The sequence below is a fragment of the Lampetra fluviatilis genome, chromosome 53 (genome assembly GCF_964198595.1).
Source record: "Lampetra fluviatilis chromosome 53, kcLamFluv1.1, whole genome shotgun sequence".
Lineage (NCBI taxonomy): Eukaryota > Metazoa > Chordata > Hyperoartia > Petromyzontiformes > Petromyzontidae > Lampetra > Lampetra fluviatilis.
In genome coordinates, this window is record NC_136327.1 from 5,565,601 (window position 1) to 5,583,922 (window position 18,322).

Here is an 18,322-nt window from a genome sequence, read left to right on the forward strand (position 1 = left end):
GTCTGAAACGAATCGTAATGTTCGTCTTGTCTGTCGAGTCCACCAAGGCAGTGAGTGCACACGCGTTTTGTGAAGTAGCCTGGCCTGTTTAAAAGACATATTTACGTCAAACTTGTTTATGGCATTGCTCAAACCTTCCAATGCGCGACCTCATGAAACGGTGTCTTGATATTTGCTAAAGATTTTCCTGGGTTAATGGTGTGTTATTATTGTTATTACCGTTTTTAATGTGACCTTGTTTTTAGGCCATGATTGGGTTAGGGGAATTGATTATTTTGGGTCAGATTTTATTTTTAATTCACATAATTTTTCCCGGAACGGCTCCTGTTACAGTGGTACGTTCGTCCAATTCCTCTCTTTGATATAGAGAGTTGTTTTACTGTACCCGGAGAAAACCCATCATGCCGAGTAGGGGGATAGCACTCAAAGGGCCCTTACAGATGGGTTAATTAACCCCACTTGTTGCCTCATGCTGCCCACCGTGGAACCCAGTTTGGTTGGTTTAACACGTAGATTTTCGCGACCAATATCTATAATAGAGGTTTTTGGGTTAGACCGCGTAAATATAAATGTGTCGTTAAACCCGCCACCACCCGACACAGCCAGTTAGTAATTAGTAAGGTTAATTAGTAAGGATTGTCATGGAAACAAAACATGCCAATTCGTTACTCGTTCAGCACAAAGCTGTTTTGGAGAGTAAACCCACAACACTTACAATTGGGTTTCAACATCACAGCGTCACTTCTTGATCAAATGATGATGGTTATTGGTTTATCGACAATGGACGGATAACGAGTTCACTCAACATCACAGACCTGGTTTTAAACTTGCAATTTTATGACTGTGGGTCAAATGCCGTTTGCTGTAGCACCACATGACTGGGTAAATGAGTTTACAAATGACGATGTTCCTGCTGGCAGGCAGCTGGGGCTGATAAGCTTTGGCTGTGACTCACCTAAATTAATACAAACAAATCGCCCTGTTGCGATGCACCCATAGAATATTTACCTGTGCTGAGGACTTGGTTTACCAAGTGTTTTGTCTCGTTCATCACACTGCGTTCAACCACCACCACCGCTTAAACTATGCTATTTTTTAAAACTTTTTATTTTGCTAGATAAGGCCCACTGAGTTATGTAGCTCTCCTTCAGAAGCGACCTATCACAAATTATAGCTCTACGAAGTGGCTTATCGCGCGGAAATAATATAGCAGCCCAATACCCTAAATGCATGTTGATTCTAAATGTGGAGGGAAAAACCGGAGGACCTGGAGAAAAAAACACTTGACCACGGCGAGAAGATGCAAACTCCAAATATGTAAAGGCTTCAGGGTCGGGATCGGACCCATGATCTCTGTACCAGGCGAGGTAGTTAACATCTCGCCACCATGGCGCCCCACACTGCAGGTCACAACACTTCTTGCTACATTTCTCGCTCCGTTTTGGAATTCCCTCCCATTGTCTCTTTTCCCATGTTCTTATAATAACGACAATAACTTTGCTCAATTCAATAAGCGTATTCAATTTTACGCGTTATACCCCCGGCAGCGCCATTTGTTGCCGACCGCTTGGCATTTTGGTCCTGCGGGCCCTCTACTCTGCAACCATATAAACGAGTAAATGAATTGAAAGTCTGCTCATGTAAAATTGTTGCACTGTAGAAATTGTGATGAGAGTCTGTATAAAAATAACTTGAATGAGCAACACGCATCTCTGCATGCCCTTGAGTCATGTCTGGGTAATGTGTGTGAGATATAAACATGGACTGCTGTATATGCAGCATTACATCACGTCATAGACTCGTGATACCCATCTCGCTGTGCCTCTACGCTTGTTTGAGGTTCCGGCTCTAACCCGCGCTCACTTACACAAGTTATTTGCTAATTCTGTTCCTGCGTTGGTAGTGGTTGCCCAATGTATGCACGAACGTTGAACTTCTTTCGCACCGTTCGTAGCTAACCGTGCTCATCAGAGGTGCGGGGGAAGAACAAGAAACTAAACATCAAAAGGAGTTCTTAAGAAATTAAACACATTCGTCACTATCACAGTGTGGCCTTTACAGAAAAAGATATAAAATAGGCGACGTTTTAGGCAATATCCCTTCTTTTGTGTGCCATGAAGATCCATTGGCCGAAATGTTGCCTGTTCTAATATTTTCTTGTTTTAAGACATGCTGATATTGATGAATGTATTGAGTTTCATCGCTCATTTACAGTTTAAATTATATTGCTTCTGTGTAGATGTCGACTTGTTGACACACACGTTTGTCAGCGTTATGGAGTAGGGTACAAAGGCCGATGTTTGTGCCTGCCATGTACATCTTGTGTACTAAGCCTCCCCACCCCGACATCGCTCACTTAATCTTCATCAATCATCGATAAAAGGACGATTACCAGTCGGTGTCCATCGCTTGTTGTCATTTATTGACCTTCGGAAATCCACGAGTCGTCATTATTCTCGTCGTCATGGTCATCGGTCACCAGCGTTATCACCGTAGTTCCATCAATCGTCATTATAAAGCCTTCCGTCAATTGTCATCGCCTTGGTGATTGTGCCCTTGCAGAGCACATCACTGCTGTGTCACCGTAGATCTGGCTGTGAATTAGCTGTCGCTTTAGATCTGGATGTAAGTTTGCAGGTGGACTGAACCAATAAACAGCTTAATGGCAGCGCAGGAAATCGAGAAGGGATTTTTTGACTCACAACGGGTCTGCTACCTCTCCCCTCTCATCTCACTCAACTCCCCTCCACGCACTTTCCTACCTCTCCCCTCATCTCACTCTACTCCCCTCCAAGCACTTTCCTACCTACGTGTGAGACACTTACAAAATAGCCATTGCCCGATTCCAAAGAAAACCAATTCTGGGTGGATAACGCGGCCACTGTGCTTGGAAACAAAAGCCTCGCATTTTGCAGAGGACGTGCCGTGCTTTTAAATACCATCTAGAAGTTGCAAGCAGGAACATTTAAACGTATCTCATCCTTCCTGCCGAGACCGGCCACAGATTTTATTTGTCCGTTCTCTCGGTGCAGCGTCAGCTCACGTGACGTTATTTGATTTCCAGCACCGTCACCCGGACGGGGCGGCGGTTAGCGCCCCAGGTGCCGCGAACCCGACGACGCCGAGTTCGATTTACGGACACGGCTAACGTTGGTGGCCAGCGATGTCGGATCCACTACTGGGGCCCCCCCACCCTGCACCATCACCAACCCGTGGTTGACCAGCATGGGGAAGTAGGCTCCATTAACTCCAAATTCACCGATATGGCAATGGGTCGAGATCAGAGGTCGCAAACGGGTTTTGATTCCTTACCCGTACCCGTACCCGGCCGCACCAAGGTCGCAAACGGGTACCTGCACCCGGCCGGGTACGGGTTACCTGTACCCTACCCAATACCCGGCTGGGTACGGGTAGCCGGGTATCGGGTAGGGTACGGGTATCGGGTACCCGATTGCGACCTCTGGGATGAAGCCATGTTGCAGGCGCGGGTGGGTTGATTCTAGGAACTTCAATTGTGAGAAGAGACAAGACGTTGGGAAATGAGTGGCAAACGGTTACTCACCAGTGACTCACGGCCTTCTCACTCATTGGTTGGGGTGAGTCACGTGCGGCTACCCGTACCCGTACCCGGCCGCACCAGGGTCGCAAACTGGTACCCGTACCCGGCTGGGTACGGGTAGCCGGGTATCGGGTAGGGTACGGGTATCAGGTACCCGATTGCGACCTCTGGTCGAGATCTTCATCCGGCGGTGGATTGCTTCGGGTCGTACATTTAAATTTAAATGTATACATCAAAAGGTAAAGGTGGAGCCATGCAATTGCTTGCTGACACCACTCCTGACAGGAAGGGTCTCCTTCACTCGAGGGACCTCTTGTTGAGCCCCCTCTCGAGAGGATTTTGGCCTACTCTTCAACACTGGGTCAGCCGTCACAGAAGAGGTGGTATTCGCACTTTATCTCACCACACATGATCTGACAGTCGACTACCGTAACTGTGGTGGATCCAATTTATGACGATTTATGGGTGGATTAAGGCGGTGGTGGAGTGGTGTTTTTAGTAACACGGCCAATTGTTTCAACTGCCGCGCCGGGAGATGGAATCGAATCGGTGACTTCTGCATCGCAAGTCCAGTGTGTGAACCCTTACACCACCATGGTAACCACCTTAATTTTTCTTTTGGTAAAGTAAAACTTCCTTTCATTGCTACACGCTTGTGCGCGTCAAACCAGTAACTGGTTTTTTGTATGTTAATGCAAAGCACCCCTTCTTAACCCTAAAGCAAACAACACCTACATTCCTTCCGTGACGTTTTTGTAAGTTTATTACTCGCGGTGACGCTCACTGTCACGACTGATTTACAGCTTATCGGGCGCTTGATAAACACCATTCTTAGCAAATATAACGGCGTCACGTTGTGAGACAACGACATCGCAGCTCTCCCAGCTCGTAGTGCACCACTATGTGTCACGGAAAGTCATTGGAAGGCGATGTCGCGAAAGGCTTCTTCCGCGTCATTTAGTTTGGCAGCTTTAGGCACATAAAGGACTCGCCTTGGCTTGTCAATGGGATACAAATTGTTGAATTTCCTGCGCTGATCTCACCCGGATTGGAAACCCACATTGATCCGTGAGTTTCCCTTGCCTGCAGTCATCGGTGACTGGGCCGCGACCATCAGCTCGCTTCTGTTGTGAACGTTATTTAATCACGAAACGGATCAAAGTTTGGTATCAAAGCCGGACTCTCAAACCGTGGCGGCCCAGCGCTCGAATGCGAGCTTCAGCCTTTTGAGCCACACACTTCTTCGTCTTGTGCGACACGGCCAAAGTGACTTCAACTACCCACTCCCCCCATGAAAGTTGTCCCGACATCCATACACGCACCGAGGCTGTCACACACACACAGGCAGCCTTCGGTACGTCACCCTTAACAAACACACCCAGCTCTCCGGCCACCTCAGTCTCGACTGGAGAGAATGCGCACAATCGACCGAACGCGACGACTGGCCGCGACCTCCCGCTAATTCCCAATCCGGTTTTGCCCGGCGGTGTGTGCCGGAGTGACGCCTGCCGGCGTTTTTTTTTTTACGAAAAATCCGCATCGTCGTACTGTACAAACTGTACGCGCAGGATGTATGCGGTGACGGACCGGGGCAAAAAAAATCGGCCGGGGCATTTGTAAACACAGCGGGGGCCCCAAATTGCCGTGCGATCTCATCGGCCCATTTTGTCTGGGTCCAAAAAACAAATGGGGCTGGTGAGGAAGAATCTTTTGGGGCTGCCAAATATGGGTCTTTATGCCAACTGAGAGCATAAATAAGCAATGAAACATTACACATTAGAAGTAATAACATATTTTAACTTAAAAAAATTATATACATAAAAAAATATATTCTCTTGCAAGCATTATTTTAAAGTAATCTCACATGATCACATTTGCAATTTCCCAACACAGACTGGCCCACCGGCCCTCGGAATGGACCGGCCGACCAGGAATTTGCCCCGGACTGCTGCCGTACGGCCAGTCAGAGCCAGGATGTTATGTATGCACGTATGGGCTTGCGATGTTTTTTTGCGGTCGTGTCCCCACACAGTGGTGGGAGGGGGGAAGTTAGGTGGGGGGAATTGGGGGGAGGTTAGGTGGGGGGGGCGGTTTCAAACCCATTAGCCCGGTGTGAGAAAGTCCTTTAACAATACTCTCCAGGGCTTACGTAATTGGGCACATTAGGCGAGATGGTGGCGCCGTCTCATTTAATGCCGTTCACTCTTCGACCGTTGCCCTGGGGTAATGGTTCACACGTTGGCCGTGCGGTTCGGAGGTCACCGGTTCGATCCCACCTCCTGGCGCGGCAGTTGAAACATTGGGTGCCAGTTTCTCAACTCCCCCTTCGCACCGCCTCTGTGTCCTCCCGGCAGTACAAATGGGTGCGACGTGGCGAGTCGATAGGCTGGTTGTGTGTGGTGGGGTGAAATGTGGGTAGTCCCACCTATTCCAAGACGTTTTGGCCAGCGTGGAAGAGTAGGCCAAATACCTTCTCGAGAGTCCCACTTAAGCTTCCTCTGCCGGAGGCTCTTTTGCTAACAGTGGTGTGTTTGAGCAAGCAATTGCAGGGCCAGACCCATCACCTTCTGAAATAAGATACAAAGAAATATATATATTTTAATTATTTTTACGTAGACTATGCAATTAAAACTTGAGCTATTGATTAATGAATCCTGCTTAGAATCATGCTCACTCACAGGTTTTTACATTTTATTTTAAAGATGTTATTGTCAAGGGCATTCCAGGTATGACTTGGCGATAGAGTTCCAGAGGCAGGGAGCCACTGTGGCACAATATTAACAACCTCGCCTGGTATACAGGAGGTCGTGGGTTCGATCCCAACCCTGATGCCTGCTGTATATTTGGAGTTTGCCAGTTCTCCCTGGGGATTTTCTCTGGGTCCTCCAGTTTTTCCGTCCGCATTTAGACTCAACATCACGCGTTTCGAGCATTTGGCAGCTATACGTTGGCACGTGATCGGCCGCTTCTTTGCGCTGTCATTTGTCATAGCCAGTTCGCTTCTGAAAAAAGAGCGCTAGCTCGTTGGGGCTTCCCTGGTAAAATAAAAATAGAGAAATAAAAAGCCTTGTCCCTCCGGATTTTGGGGAAAAAAATTGGAGCTACAAAGAGTTCAGATTTATTGTAAATAATGTTGGTGTTTTCTGTTGTTGGTTGGCACATTCCAGAGGTCGCAAACGGGTTTTGATTCCTTACCCGTACCCGTACCCGGCCGCACCAGGGTCGCAAACGGCTACCCGTACCCAGCTGGGTACGGGTAGCCGGGTATCGGGTAGGGTACGGGTATCGGGTACCCGGTTGCGACCTCTGGCACATTCTCTACCCTTCAGATGTTCTCAAACTGCCGCCCACTGCCGATGAGCCTTTCACCGTGGTCGTCCTTGTAACAGAGCTGGCTAGCTACTTCTTACGGGCCTTACCGGCTGATAGAAATAAAGTCTGAGCCATTCACTCATCTCAAAATGTGTGAGACTAGGACTAAAGGATCTTAAATGTCTTGTATAAGGTCACGCAAAACAACCTGCAATGCGTATTCCAAAGACTACATTGTGCCAGGTCTCTTGGACCCAGGGCTCTGTCCGAGAATTGCATTCCCAATTTAGAGGCGGTAGCTGGGCTGTAATGATGACAAAGAGCCAAATTGCATTCAATTAGCACAATTAACTTGGCAATTTCCCCTTGTTATTGGCAATGGGAGACATTGACAGGTCTGACAATGTAACATGACTTGAAACGACGTTCACGAGAAAGGGAATTGGTTTTATTTTGCGGCTGTGATCACTGTAAACATGCTGAGAAAACGCATTACGGCTTTGTATCATTTCGGAAATGTGGCTATTCATGGGATTCTCCCTGACCTTCCAGACCATGCCCTAAGGGCGATATACACGTGTTACCTCGTTCTAAGAAACCACTTGCAGATCCGAAAGAAAGTTAACTAGTGTATCGGGGTGTTCACGAGAACAACTTTAATGACAATTCGAACCACGGGAGAGCATTAACGCATCGCTCCCTACGTTGTGTAAATGTGCATGTGCGCAGGTCTTCTAGTCCAATTAAAAATCAAAGCGTAATGTACACAGGTACACGCGTACAATGTTCACCGTTTCTCTGCGTCCATGTACGGCCTTTGTTGAATCTCAACAATTGGCAATTTGCTACTATAATGAGCCAAGAATGTCTGTGTGTCCCGCGCGTGACGCAACTCCACGTCGACCAGCCCCCCTCATTAATAATCATGAACAGGTGACGTCCTCCAAATGGACACCCCCCCCCCCCGCCATTAATAATAATTAGCGGGTGACGTCACTCCACATGGGGGGGGGCGAGGCGCCTCCTCCCCCCTCCTCGGCGTCAACTCACAACCCTCACTACAAAGGCAGAACCCTCACGTCACGTGATCTGTGTCACGCTGTTGAGACATCGAAGTAAAAAGGACATCATGATGACCAAGGGATTAGAACCTTTAAATTAAATAAGTCTGTGTCACCGCGCCCTTACAAATTGCACACGAATGGATGCCAATGAACATCACGTCGTGGTCTGCTTTTCTCTTGCAAGTTTCAGATTTACTGCAATACACCCATCCTTGGACGGGCAAAAGACTTGTTATAATTATTAATCAAGTTACCGGTGGACTGGTGGGCTAGAGTGGGTGAACGAAGCTGCAGCACAAAGCTGTGTTTGCTATTACAGACCCACCCTATAGAGAAGCAGACAAATTGTATATTGGTCCCCTAAAACGGTGGGTGGGGGGGGCGCCATGGGAGTGGGAGGCACCCAAACCACACAAACCAGAGCTGAGATGAATATTTTCAAAAATATGCAAACATGTTTAGGCCTGGCAGCAACCTGTTGGAAATAGGCCAATATATTTCGTGTTTTTCCATGACAGCTGCCCATCTGCTTCCACATTGCCAATCACACATTAAATGAAATACTTCCGAAGGCAAACGCACGTTGAAAAGTGCGATATTTCCCCACCCCCCCCCCCACAGCTTGCAAAACATGACATTTACTTTTTGACTCCGCTTCCTTGTCGGTACCACGGCGAGCTTCTGCTGTTGCGGGTCACAGGAAAGCCAGGAAGAAGGCCGGGCGCGCGGCGATTCGGTCGCGCTCCGTACCCAACAACAGAGACAGGGATTTGGCGAGCGTTTTTAAATATTTAACGTTGTGCGGTTCCGGGGGGACGGTCGACCCGAGAGAGAAAGAGAGAGATTACGCCCTTGTTGCCAAGGCTGGAAGTGGTCCGCTTGTTTTCCTCCTCCGTGCCGTAAATAAAAGAAGGGCGTAGTCCGCTTTTCCGCCCGCCCCTGGCCAGCACACAGCGTCGGCTCGCAGACATGGACGACTTAATTCATCAAAGATCGCCCGACCGTTAAACGTTCACCCCCCCTCTCTCTCCGCTGTGTGTGGAATAAAATACAGGACTCGCCGTTGTGTGCTTGGTGCATCCTCGGTTCACTGGCCTTTCATTTCCGAGTCCATTGAGACAAGGTTGAAAGTCTGTTCAGGCATAAGGGATAAACTAGAACTTGTGTTTTTGATTGAGTTCCAAAACAATGCCCCATCCCCATTGCTTGGCAATGGATTGCTCAGCAATGGAGATGGAGTGTATTTTTTTATGGTGGAACCGGAGTAACCCCACCACAGCCGCGTGGTCAAGTATGGTCCAATTAACACCCGCAGCCGACACGGTGTGGGACTCCTTCTTCCAGCAGTGGTTTGATAGAAGCGTTTGTAATCGTTATTATTTTAATTATATTTACGTAATGTTCAATTGACCGAAGAGTGTCCTTGGCCATGATGATGATGATTCACGGCACTGGATGCCACTGGACTGTTAAACAACGACTGCCACCGTGCACCACCAAGTAGCGGTGAAATCGCCACAGCGCTTGTGCCAGGCTACGTGCACTTTGAGGCTATCACAAAGTGTGGTAGGCTTGCTGGAAGGAAGTCACAGGACAGGCCCAGGTGTCTGTCCTGTGACTGCCCAGCCAACACTAGTGACGATTATCTGAACTGGTCCTGGGCTTCCTCTCGGTCAAATCAGCCTCAAATGAGTACCTGGTGCAGCATATAAAAACATTGCCACTCAGGAGGGTGTGGTGCTGGCCGCCCACCCCCTCGTGTGCCGTGCCGGCCTCCATAGGTGCTGCTCGCAAACAGCACTCGCCCCGACAGTTTGATAAAGCTATACGGGGGGGGGGATCTTTGTCTTTGTGTGTGCGTGCACGAGCAGGTATGTGCCTCCACTGCTTTGGGGCAAGAGCGGGCACGTGCAGACCGTGCTGTACGGGAAGATGGGCCGCGTGAGCTGCCCGCAGCCGCACGGCCTCCGCAAGACGGTGCTCATGCCCGACGGGTCGTCCTCCACCTTCGACCTCTTCGAGGCGCTGGCTCCCCACTCCACCGGAGGTGAGCGCGAGAGTCGGAACGTACGCTGTGTCTCCCCACCCCCCGCATGTAACAGCCAAATCCTGCAGCCCTGAAATGTCTTGCTCGTGCCACTGCTGGTGGAAGGGGCTCTGCTACAGGGAGCTCTCGAGAGGCTCTCGAGAGGCTCTCGGCCTCCTGCGGCTCCGGAGCCGCGTTCAGCTCTTCGAGGACCGCTTCGTGACGTTATTTATGAAGGGCGGCCACCGTCTCGTACTCGGATGCAATTAGAAAAAAAATGGCTCTTCTTGTTATTTTGGTTGCCGACCCCCTCCTCTTGTGAGGGTGTCTTTCTGCCTACTCTTCCACGCTGGCCAAACGTCGTGCAAGAGCTGGGAGTATCCACGCTTTACCCCACCAGCGCGCGACCTTTCAATCGACTCTCTTTGGTGTGATCATTTCAGCTGCCAAGTAGAGCAGAGGTGGGTGGGATGGCGCGGGGGGGTGGGGGGGCGCGGGGGGCGCAAGAATCTCGGCCCCCGTCGTTTCAACTGCCGCGCCGGGAGATAGAATCGAACATACCGCAGCGACGTCCTGTCCCGCGTGTATTTGGATTTTTCCGGGTTTAATAATAAAAAAACCCTCACCTGTACGGTGTGAGGAAGCTCTCATCCAGCATTGTATTGACATGTACAGTATTCTTTGTTTTTTTCGGTAAAGTCACGAAGGTTAAAAAAGAAAACAAATAAATTAAATCACGACGTTTTGGAGGCAACACAAGCCCCTCCGTTCTTGTGTTGCCTCCGAAACGTCGTGATTTAATTTACTTGTTTTCTTTTTTAACCTACGTGACTTTGCCGAAAAAAACCTAAGAGTATGGATCCTTGCAGTCACGAAAGCTTCAAATCTAGAAACATGTACAGTATTCCCTCATTATTTGCGAGGGATACGGTCTGGAAACGCTCGTTTATAGCAAATGTTGTGGATAATGATATTACCTCATCACTTTATCTCTCATCATCACTTTCTCTCTCATCATCACTTTCTCTCTCATCATCACTTTCTCTCTCTCTCTCTTGACGCAGTTGTGTAGACTTCCAGATGCGATTCGCGAATAGCCAAAATCGCGGATAGCAAGTTCGTGAATAAGGAGGGGAGGCTGGACTTGCACAACCTCTGTCCCCGGTTTATCTCTCAACAACGACGTGTCACCTCATTGCGCCAGTCGCGTGCGTCACTCGACACTCGCCTGTCCACTCTCGCCTGGCCCCTGGGCAAATAGTTTTTCGTTTAAAGTGATTTCAAGGAGGTGCATTGTTTGAATTGTCTTTTAGATGTTTCGTATTCGCCGATACATTTTGCTTTGCTATTTTTCGCTAAGATAAATGGGTAATTTCGTTAGATCAGCGAATGCTCAGACTTGGATGTTCATGGTGAGAAAGCCGGGTGGCTCAGAGCTCACAGACATGGGCTTGAATCCAGGTTTCAGCCGCCCGTGGTAGATTAAACCGGGTTCCCAAATGCAGCGATTTGATGGTCTTTGCCCATTCAGCAATAACCGCACAAAAAAAACCCATAATTAAATTTGGTTCTGCACGTAATTTTCTAAATTCCAGCTCTCGAGAATGTTAAACAAATATATAGGTTGGACCGTCACACGACAAACATTACGCTCGGGGGCAGTGTGGGTGGAAAAGTTATGTCCCTGACCAGATGTCACTTTAAAGGGAGCTCAGAGGGTAGCTCTGTGGTGTCCGCTTTTGCGGGCCGTTCTCTACGACTGCTCAGGGTCGTACTGCTGCGCGAGAGTTCCCAGTAGATTCTTGATCTCGTGACGCAACGCTGACAGCACAATGGCGACGAGAGATGTTCAAGCCAAGCGGTCTCTTCCTCCTGCTGCTGCTGTTGCCTTACAGGCAGCGTCGTGGCATTGTTGTTGTTGTTGTTCGTTTAAAACGCAGCTCTTGCCCAGTACCGAGTGAAATGTATTGAATTGGGGGGAAACCTTTTCCCATACTAACGTTGGCCGCGGGAACTGATTTAATTCCCGTTAATGGGTAATGGCTCCTCTCGCTTGATTAAAGTGGATTGAGAGCTCGGTAAATCTTTGCCGATGCACTCGTCTTTAGAAACGCTCGCAGCACAATGCTGAGTTCCCCAAACTCGCTGTTTAGTCTGACTTAATTGTTTATTCTTTTACGTGGAATCACCATTCTCACGTTCGATAATAACAAATAATAATCATCATTACCAGCCTCTATTCAATCCACGGCTGGATGAAGCCATGTCTGTGTCAGTCGTGGGGGGGGGCGTTATTTTATCTTATTCAATAAATTGTCACGATTCAGTTTTTTTTGTTACATTGTGTTGAATGTACTGACCTCGAGTGACTGCAGGGGTCGTGACCATACTTCACCACACCGGTGAGTGCGAGTCAGTCAAGTAGGGGATGCCCTGTGATGTTTGGCCATGGTCGGGAGTCAAACTCGAGTCTCGTCACATTCACGGCGCGATGCGCGAACCACTTCACCACCGCTCCACCCCGACCAGTCTCTTGTGCACCTTATTAAGTTGGATGTAAATGTTTTGGGGTATTTATGGTCTATTTAGTTTCCCCCTGGCCAAGTCATCAGCAACCCCTCGGCCTGGTGCTCGCGGAAGGTGTGAATGCAGGTAAAGATCACTGTCAGTTTTAACACGTAGGCTTTCAGGCGACAACGAGATTTGGGTATCCGCCTGATGATGCTAGATGCAATTACTGGTAAAACGTCATACTCAAATTGTAAATGTTGTGGGTTTTCTTTACAACACACCGGTGTGCTGTACTAGTAACGAATTGCCACATTTTGTTTATGTGACAAACCATACTAGCTGGCTGTGTCGGGCGGTGGCGGGTTTAACGACACATTTATATTTACGTGATGTAACCCAAAATACCTCTTATGGAAAGATCACTCTCTCGACAAAACAAAATCGTGGGGCTGAAACGTCGATCGCTTGCAAAAGAAGAGGCTTCTGTTGGGCACATAAAAATTGAGTCTGGTTTAAATCGGCTTAAATAGGGTCACGCGAATGCTTTGGTGCAAGGCACGCTGCTAGAAATGATAATTGGCAGCAGTCGGATTGGCAATTTGTCGCGGTGTCCCTGGTTGTTGTAGTTCTCTCTTTTGATTGTTTTCATCACAATTGAAAGCTGCGCTTTCGGCATTCATTTATTGGGACGAAATGCCAATTTGGAACTCTCATGTTTGTATAACGACCCCGGGGAAGGTGATACTACAGAGCCATTTCCCACACGCTCCACCACAAATAAACGTCTCGTGTCGGGCAAACTGAAAAATGTTAATCACAAAGTTAGAATTGGTGCCAAATTATGCACGCAAAAAAACATTAAATTTAATCGTTTTTTGTGCAGTTATTGTTGGTGTGACTGGGCTGAGACGATCAACTCCATTACACATGAGAATCCGATTTAAACACAGGCGGCTGAAACCCAGGCCCTCTGCAAGACCGGCTCAGCTTTCTGACCTCTGAGCGAGCCACTTAGCCATCCATCCATCCAGCTACTCTCATCTTCCCATTTATCACAAAGACAAAGATCCCCCATATAGCCTTTGACAGACTGTTGGGGCAAGTGCTCTTAGCGAGTGGACACACACACACACGTGCACGCTGGTCTATCCCACTCCTCACTCCTCTGTGATATGTCTCACAACAGAGGACTTCACGATGGTGATCTGCCCGGGCATAGCGAACCACAGCGAGAAGACGTACATCCGAACGTTTGTGGACCACGCGCAGAGGTCTGGCTACCGTTGTGCGGTCCTCAACCACCTGGGAGCCCTGGCCAGCATCAAGCTCACTGCACCGCGAATGTTCACCTACGGTGAGGATGGCAGTTTGTCACATGGTGTGTGCATGTGTCATGCGTGAGCATTGTGTAGTGGTTAGCGCACTGCGCTTTTAAACTGGCGACCTGGGTTGAATTCCCGCTCGTGGCCACCAACACCAGTGACAATTATTTTTTAACCTGTCCTGGGCCTCCCCTAGATCTACTCGGCCTCAAATGAGTACCTGGTGCAATACGTAAATATCGACACTTTGGAGACAAAGGCGGCTGGGCGTGGTGCCGGCTACCCACCCCTTTGTGTGCCACGTGGGCCTTCATAGGTGCTAATTGCTAAGCACTAGCCTCAACAGTCTTTTGAGGCTATACGGGCGGTAGTCTTTGCCTTTCTAGGTGTATGTGGGTGTGGATGGGGAGTAGAGCTGTAGTGGTTAGCATGCTGCGCAATGAACGACTCGAGTTCATTACCTGCTCACGATCAACATCGGTGGTGATTATCTCATCCGGTCATCGCCTAGATTCACTCGGCCTCAAATATGTGAAAAACATCATCACTTAGGAGAACAAAAGTGGCTGGGAGTGGTGCTGGCCACACCCCACCCGCTCACTCGCTGTGCCAACCTTCACAGACTCGCTAACAGCATTCTCCCCCGACAGCCTGTGTGGGCTACACATGAGGAGGTCTTTGTGTGCGTGCGTGTGTGCGTGCGAGTAGACACGCACGCACACACGCACACACGCACACACGCACAACGGTTGTCAGGCGAGGGAATCGCAATCGAGGGCCCTGATTCAGGCGCTAGGCAACGGGCGGTGCCGGCGTTGTTGACAAAGGCGCGGTGCCCCCGAATCAGAGTTTTTTTTATTTAGACGAGAAGAATCCGATGAGCTACAAAGCTCTTTTTCACACACGTTCAGTCGGGGCTGGTCAGCGCGGAGCGGCTCATTAGAAACGGGTGTCTCAGTGGCGAGATGTTAACTACCTTGCCTAGTATACGGGAAGTTGTGGGTTCAATCCTGACCACTGTAGTTTGCATGTTCTCCCCGTGGTCGCGTGGATTTTTCCCCGGGTCCTCCGCTTTTTCCCCTCCACGTTTAGAAGCGACATGCGTGTTGGGAGTATTTGGCGGCTGTAAATGTCCACATGATGATAAGCCACTTTCGTTGAGCTATCATTTGTGGGCAGGTCACTTTCTGAAAAAGAGCTGTATAGCTCGGTGGCCCTTACCTGGTCAAATAAAGTTTTTTTTTAAATGTCGGCGTAAGGCACTGCCCACTTGGTGGTCTCCCTCGGTTCGTCTCACTTTACTCGAGGGGGACATCCCCCCCCGGGCTCTCTGTGACGGTCGTTGTGACCTTAACGCGAAGGTCGTCACGACCTGCTGCTGCCTGTCGTTGGAAAGTTTAAGGGCGGGAGGGTGGGTGTGTCGGCTCGCGTGCCAGTGCAACTATAGTGAAGGCCGTGTTTAAATTCCACCGCGACTCAAGCGCGTGCCATTTACGTGGTCGGTTGTCGTAGTAACGGTGGCTGAACTTATCGAAGTTCAACGGGGAAATTTAAAAAAATAGCCCCGTTAAGACAACGCGAGACACTACCTGAAGAAGCTCCCGGCACGGAGAGCGAAACGTCGGACATCGTGCAAGCGCGTCGGAACACCTGCTTGGCACGATGGCCCAAACCTACGCAGCGGCGTGAACTTAGGAACGACGGTGGAATCGCACATTCCATTCAGAATAAATAAGGCCGCGATTGAGCATTGAACCTATTTTAAATGGGTCGGTCATACGTTACATCCGTACAAAAACAGTACAGAATGGTTAGTTTAAAAGCAGTTGCATTCTTTCTCTGTTAAACGCGGACTTCCTGCCCATGCGGTTGTTAAATAAATAACATCGGTGACTCTGCGTTGAGCACAAGGCATTTCCATTGCCCCTGCATGAGGAAATGACTCAATCCTTTCTAAGCTTGGGCGTGGTCGCTGATCAATCCGACCTGCCATTTAACGTTTGTGAGCGTTTATTTCTCGTAGTGCAAACGCCCGTATCGCTGCAGCTGGCGTCGACGAGTTGATCAGCCGAGTTGGTGGATCATGCAGGGACATGGTTATCGTGCGTGTGTCATAGTCATCCTGCAGAGCAGCACCGGTGCCGATAGTGGTTGGGAACAGCGAGTAGGTTGGACCCTGTGGGTTCTTCTCCGGCGGCAAGTCCAAAGGAATAATTTTAGATTTGAAGCTTTCGTGACTGCAAGGATTCATACTTTTAGGTTTTTTTCGGTAAAGTCACGTAGGTAAAAATAATAATAATAAAATAATATTAAATGAAAATAACGTTTCGGAGGCAGCACAAGAAGACGGAGACTTGTGCTGCCTCCGAATCGTCGTGATTTAATAGAGTTATTTTCATTGATTATTTTTTTTATTATTATTTTTTTTACCTACGTGACTTTACCGAAAAAAACGAAAGAGTCCAAAGGAATAACTTCGTGGGCGAGCGACTGGCTTGGTTAGGTTGTCGCAGTAGCATCCGTTCCCTTGCTCACGATATGTCTATCGAATCGTGTGTGCGCGTGTGTATAACAATCGATCACTTGCAACTCCGTATGCACGTTGAATGTAAGTTGTTCTTGGAAGCCCTACCACCAATTTAGCGATATCTGAATGGGCCCCCCCCCCTCTTCACACACTCCCACACCGCTGACCACCGTGGTGAAGTATTGTCAAGTAACCTCCATGACCGACACTGTAGGGAAGAGGCCGTCACCCAGCAGCGAATTCACAAAAGATCTCTATACAGTATTCGTATGCTTTTATTATAAACAAGTCACTTCATGATAATAATTGGGTTGTTTTTGTTCCATTTTAATTGTCGCGGTGATACGCGTAGCGCGACTCAGCCCCCGCACGATAATATTTCCCCACCATCGCATCCCGTTACGCAATACGCACACACCCAAATACAAAGATCCCCTGTATAGCCTTAACAGGCTGTTGGGGCAAGTGTTGTTAGCAAGTACCTAATGAAGGCCGGTATGGCACACGAGAGGGGGTGGGTGGCCATCACCATGCCCGGCTGCCTTTCCTCATGGCAATGTTTACACACCACACCAGGTACTCATTTGAGGCTGAGTTGACCTAGGGGAGGCCCAGGACCGGTTCAGATAATCGTCACAGGTGATTGCTGTGAGTGGGAATCGAAACCCGCTTGCCGGGTTCGTAGTACGGTGCGCTAACCGCTACGCTTGCTATAACAAGTCGCCATTCGCCACTAAGTGGGAGTGACGTCACCACGGCACCTGTGCCAAGCCAGGTGCACTTTGAGGTCACGTGACGTGCTGAAGGCTTGCTGACAGGAGGTCCAGGTGCCATGGGTCGACTGACTGACAAATGTACCAGCTGTGCCGCCTAGTGTGCCAACTTGCTGCATTTTAGCCGCCCAGCGCCTCCGCTCGTTGTTGTGAGCGTCGCTCCTCTGCCCTCCGTTGTTGCGGGAGGGCGACTGCCTTTAACTGCCCGGCGGCGTCCTTCACGAGCCTCCTCCTGCCGCCCCCCCCCCCAACACGCGCGCACACATCACGCGCTCACAACACGCACTGCCCTGGAACGTGCTGGGGGCAGGAAGCGGCTGGGGAGCCACCGCGGCGTTTGGAACGCGCCGCCTCGCCCAGTGCGGCGAGCCGGCTGGTGAGCTATCCCACCGGCCACAAAAATCCCTCCCGTCGCAACCCAACACCCAACGGCACCCGCCCGCCTTCCCTCCCACGTGTACGAACGCGCAGCTGCAGGCGTGACCAGACTGCCGTGTTTGTCCAGCGTCAAGGCTGTGAAGGCTCAGCACCTTCGCAAATATTACAGAAGCCCTCGAAGAGAAACATATATACACACATGCGAGCTGGCAATTGATGTCCAGCTGAAGGCGTATAGAGGGATTGACTCCCGCTGAATATTGTTTTGATGTTCAGTTTTGCGTAGCGTCATCGTCGTCGTCGGGTCGTGCGCGCTGTCCCTCGCAATCGCTGAAGAACCGTGGGTCAGGTGGGCGGCAGCAGCCAATAGTTGCCCACGCTCTGCAGTCCTCTTGATATCTGTATATGAAAGTTAGTTAGTTTAATGCGCGCTTGCGTGTGTGTGTGTGTCACACGGTCCTCGCCTCCAAAATGTATACCCCCTATGTTTCCGGCACACGGAAAGAGAAACCATTATCAATCACATGGGGGATTTAATCCCATTATTTCACAGTTTTACAAATAAATCCTAACCCTGTTTAAATTGTAATTTGTTAATCATTGTACAATAATATTTAGTGATTTTATAATGCTGTGTCTTGTTTTTTGTATGTTTTACAGTATGCAAAACTATTGGGATCGTTCCCCCCGTTAATTGAGTGATACATTCTGCACAGCCCAAAAGCTACAGTGAGCAATGTGGATCAAAGCAGATGGCGGTAACGCGATTTTTTCATTGCAGTCGTTAATTTGGCATCATTGAACTGACGTACATTAGAATCATACGTTTATTTATCCTGGAGGAATCCGA

General features: G+C 49.2%; 1 protein-coding gene across 1 annotated transcript in view; it reads left to right on the plus strand.

The window, feature by feature from the left end:
- Positions 1-18,322, plus strand: part of ABHD2 (abhydrolase domain containing 2, acylglycerol lipase) — a 34,479-nt gene that overhangs the window by 2,939 nt on the left and 13,218 nt on the right. Inside the window, exons 3-4 of the mRNA XM_078879274.1 lie at positions 9,807-9,982; positions 13,659-13,826. Of these exons, the coding sequence (XP_078735400.1) occupies positions 9,807-9,982; positions 13,659-13,826 (344 nt within the window). The remainder of the gene's footprint in view (positions 1-9,806; positions 9,983-13,658; positions 13,827-18,322) is intronic.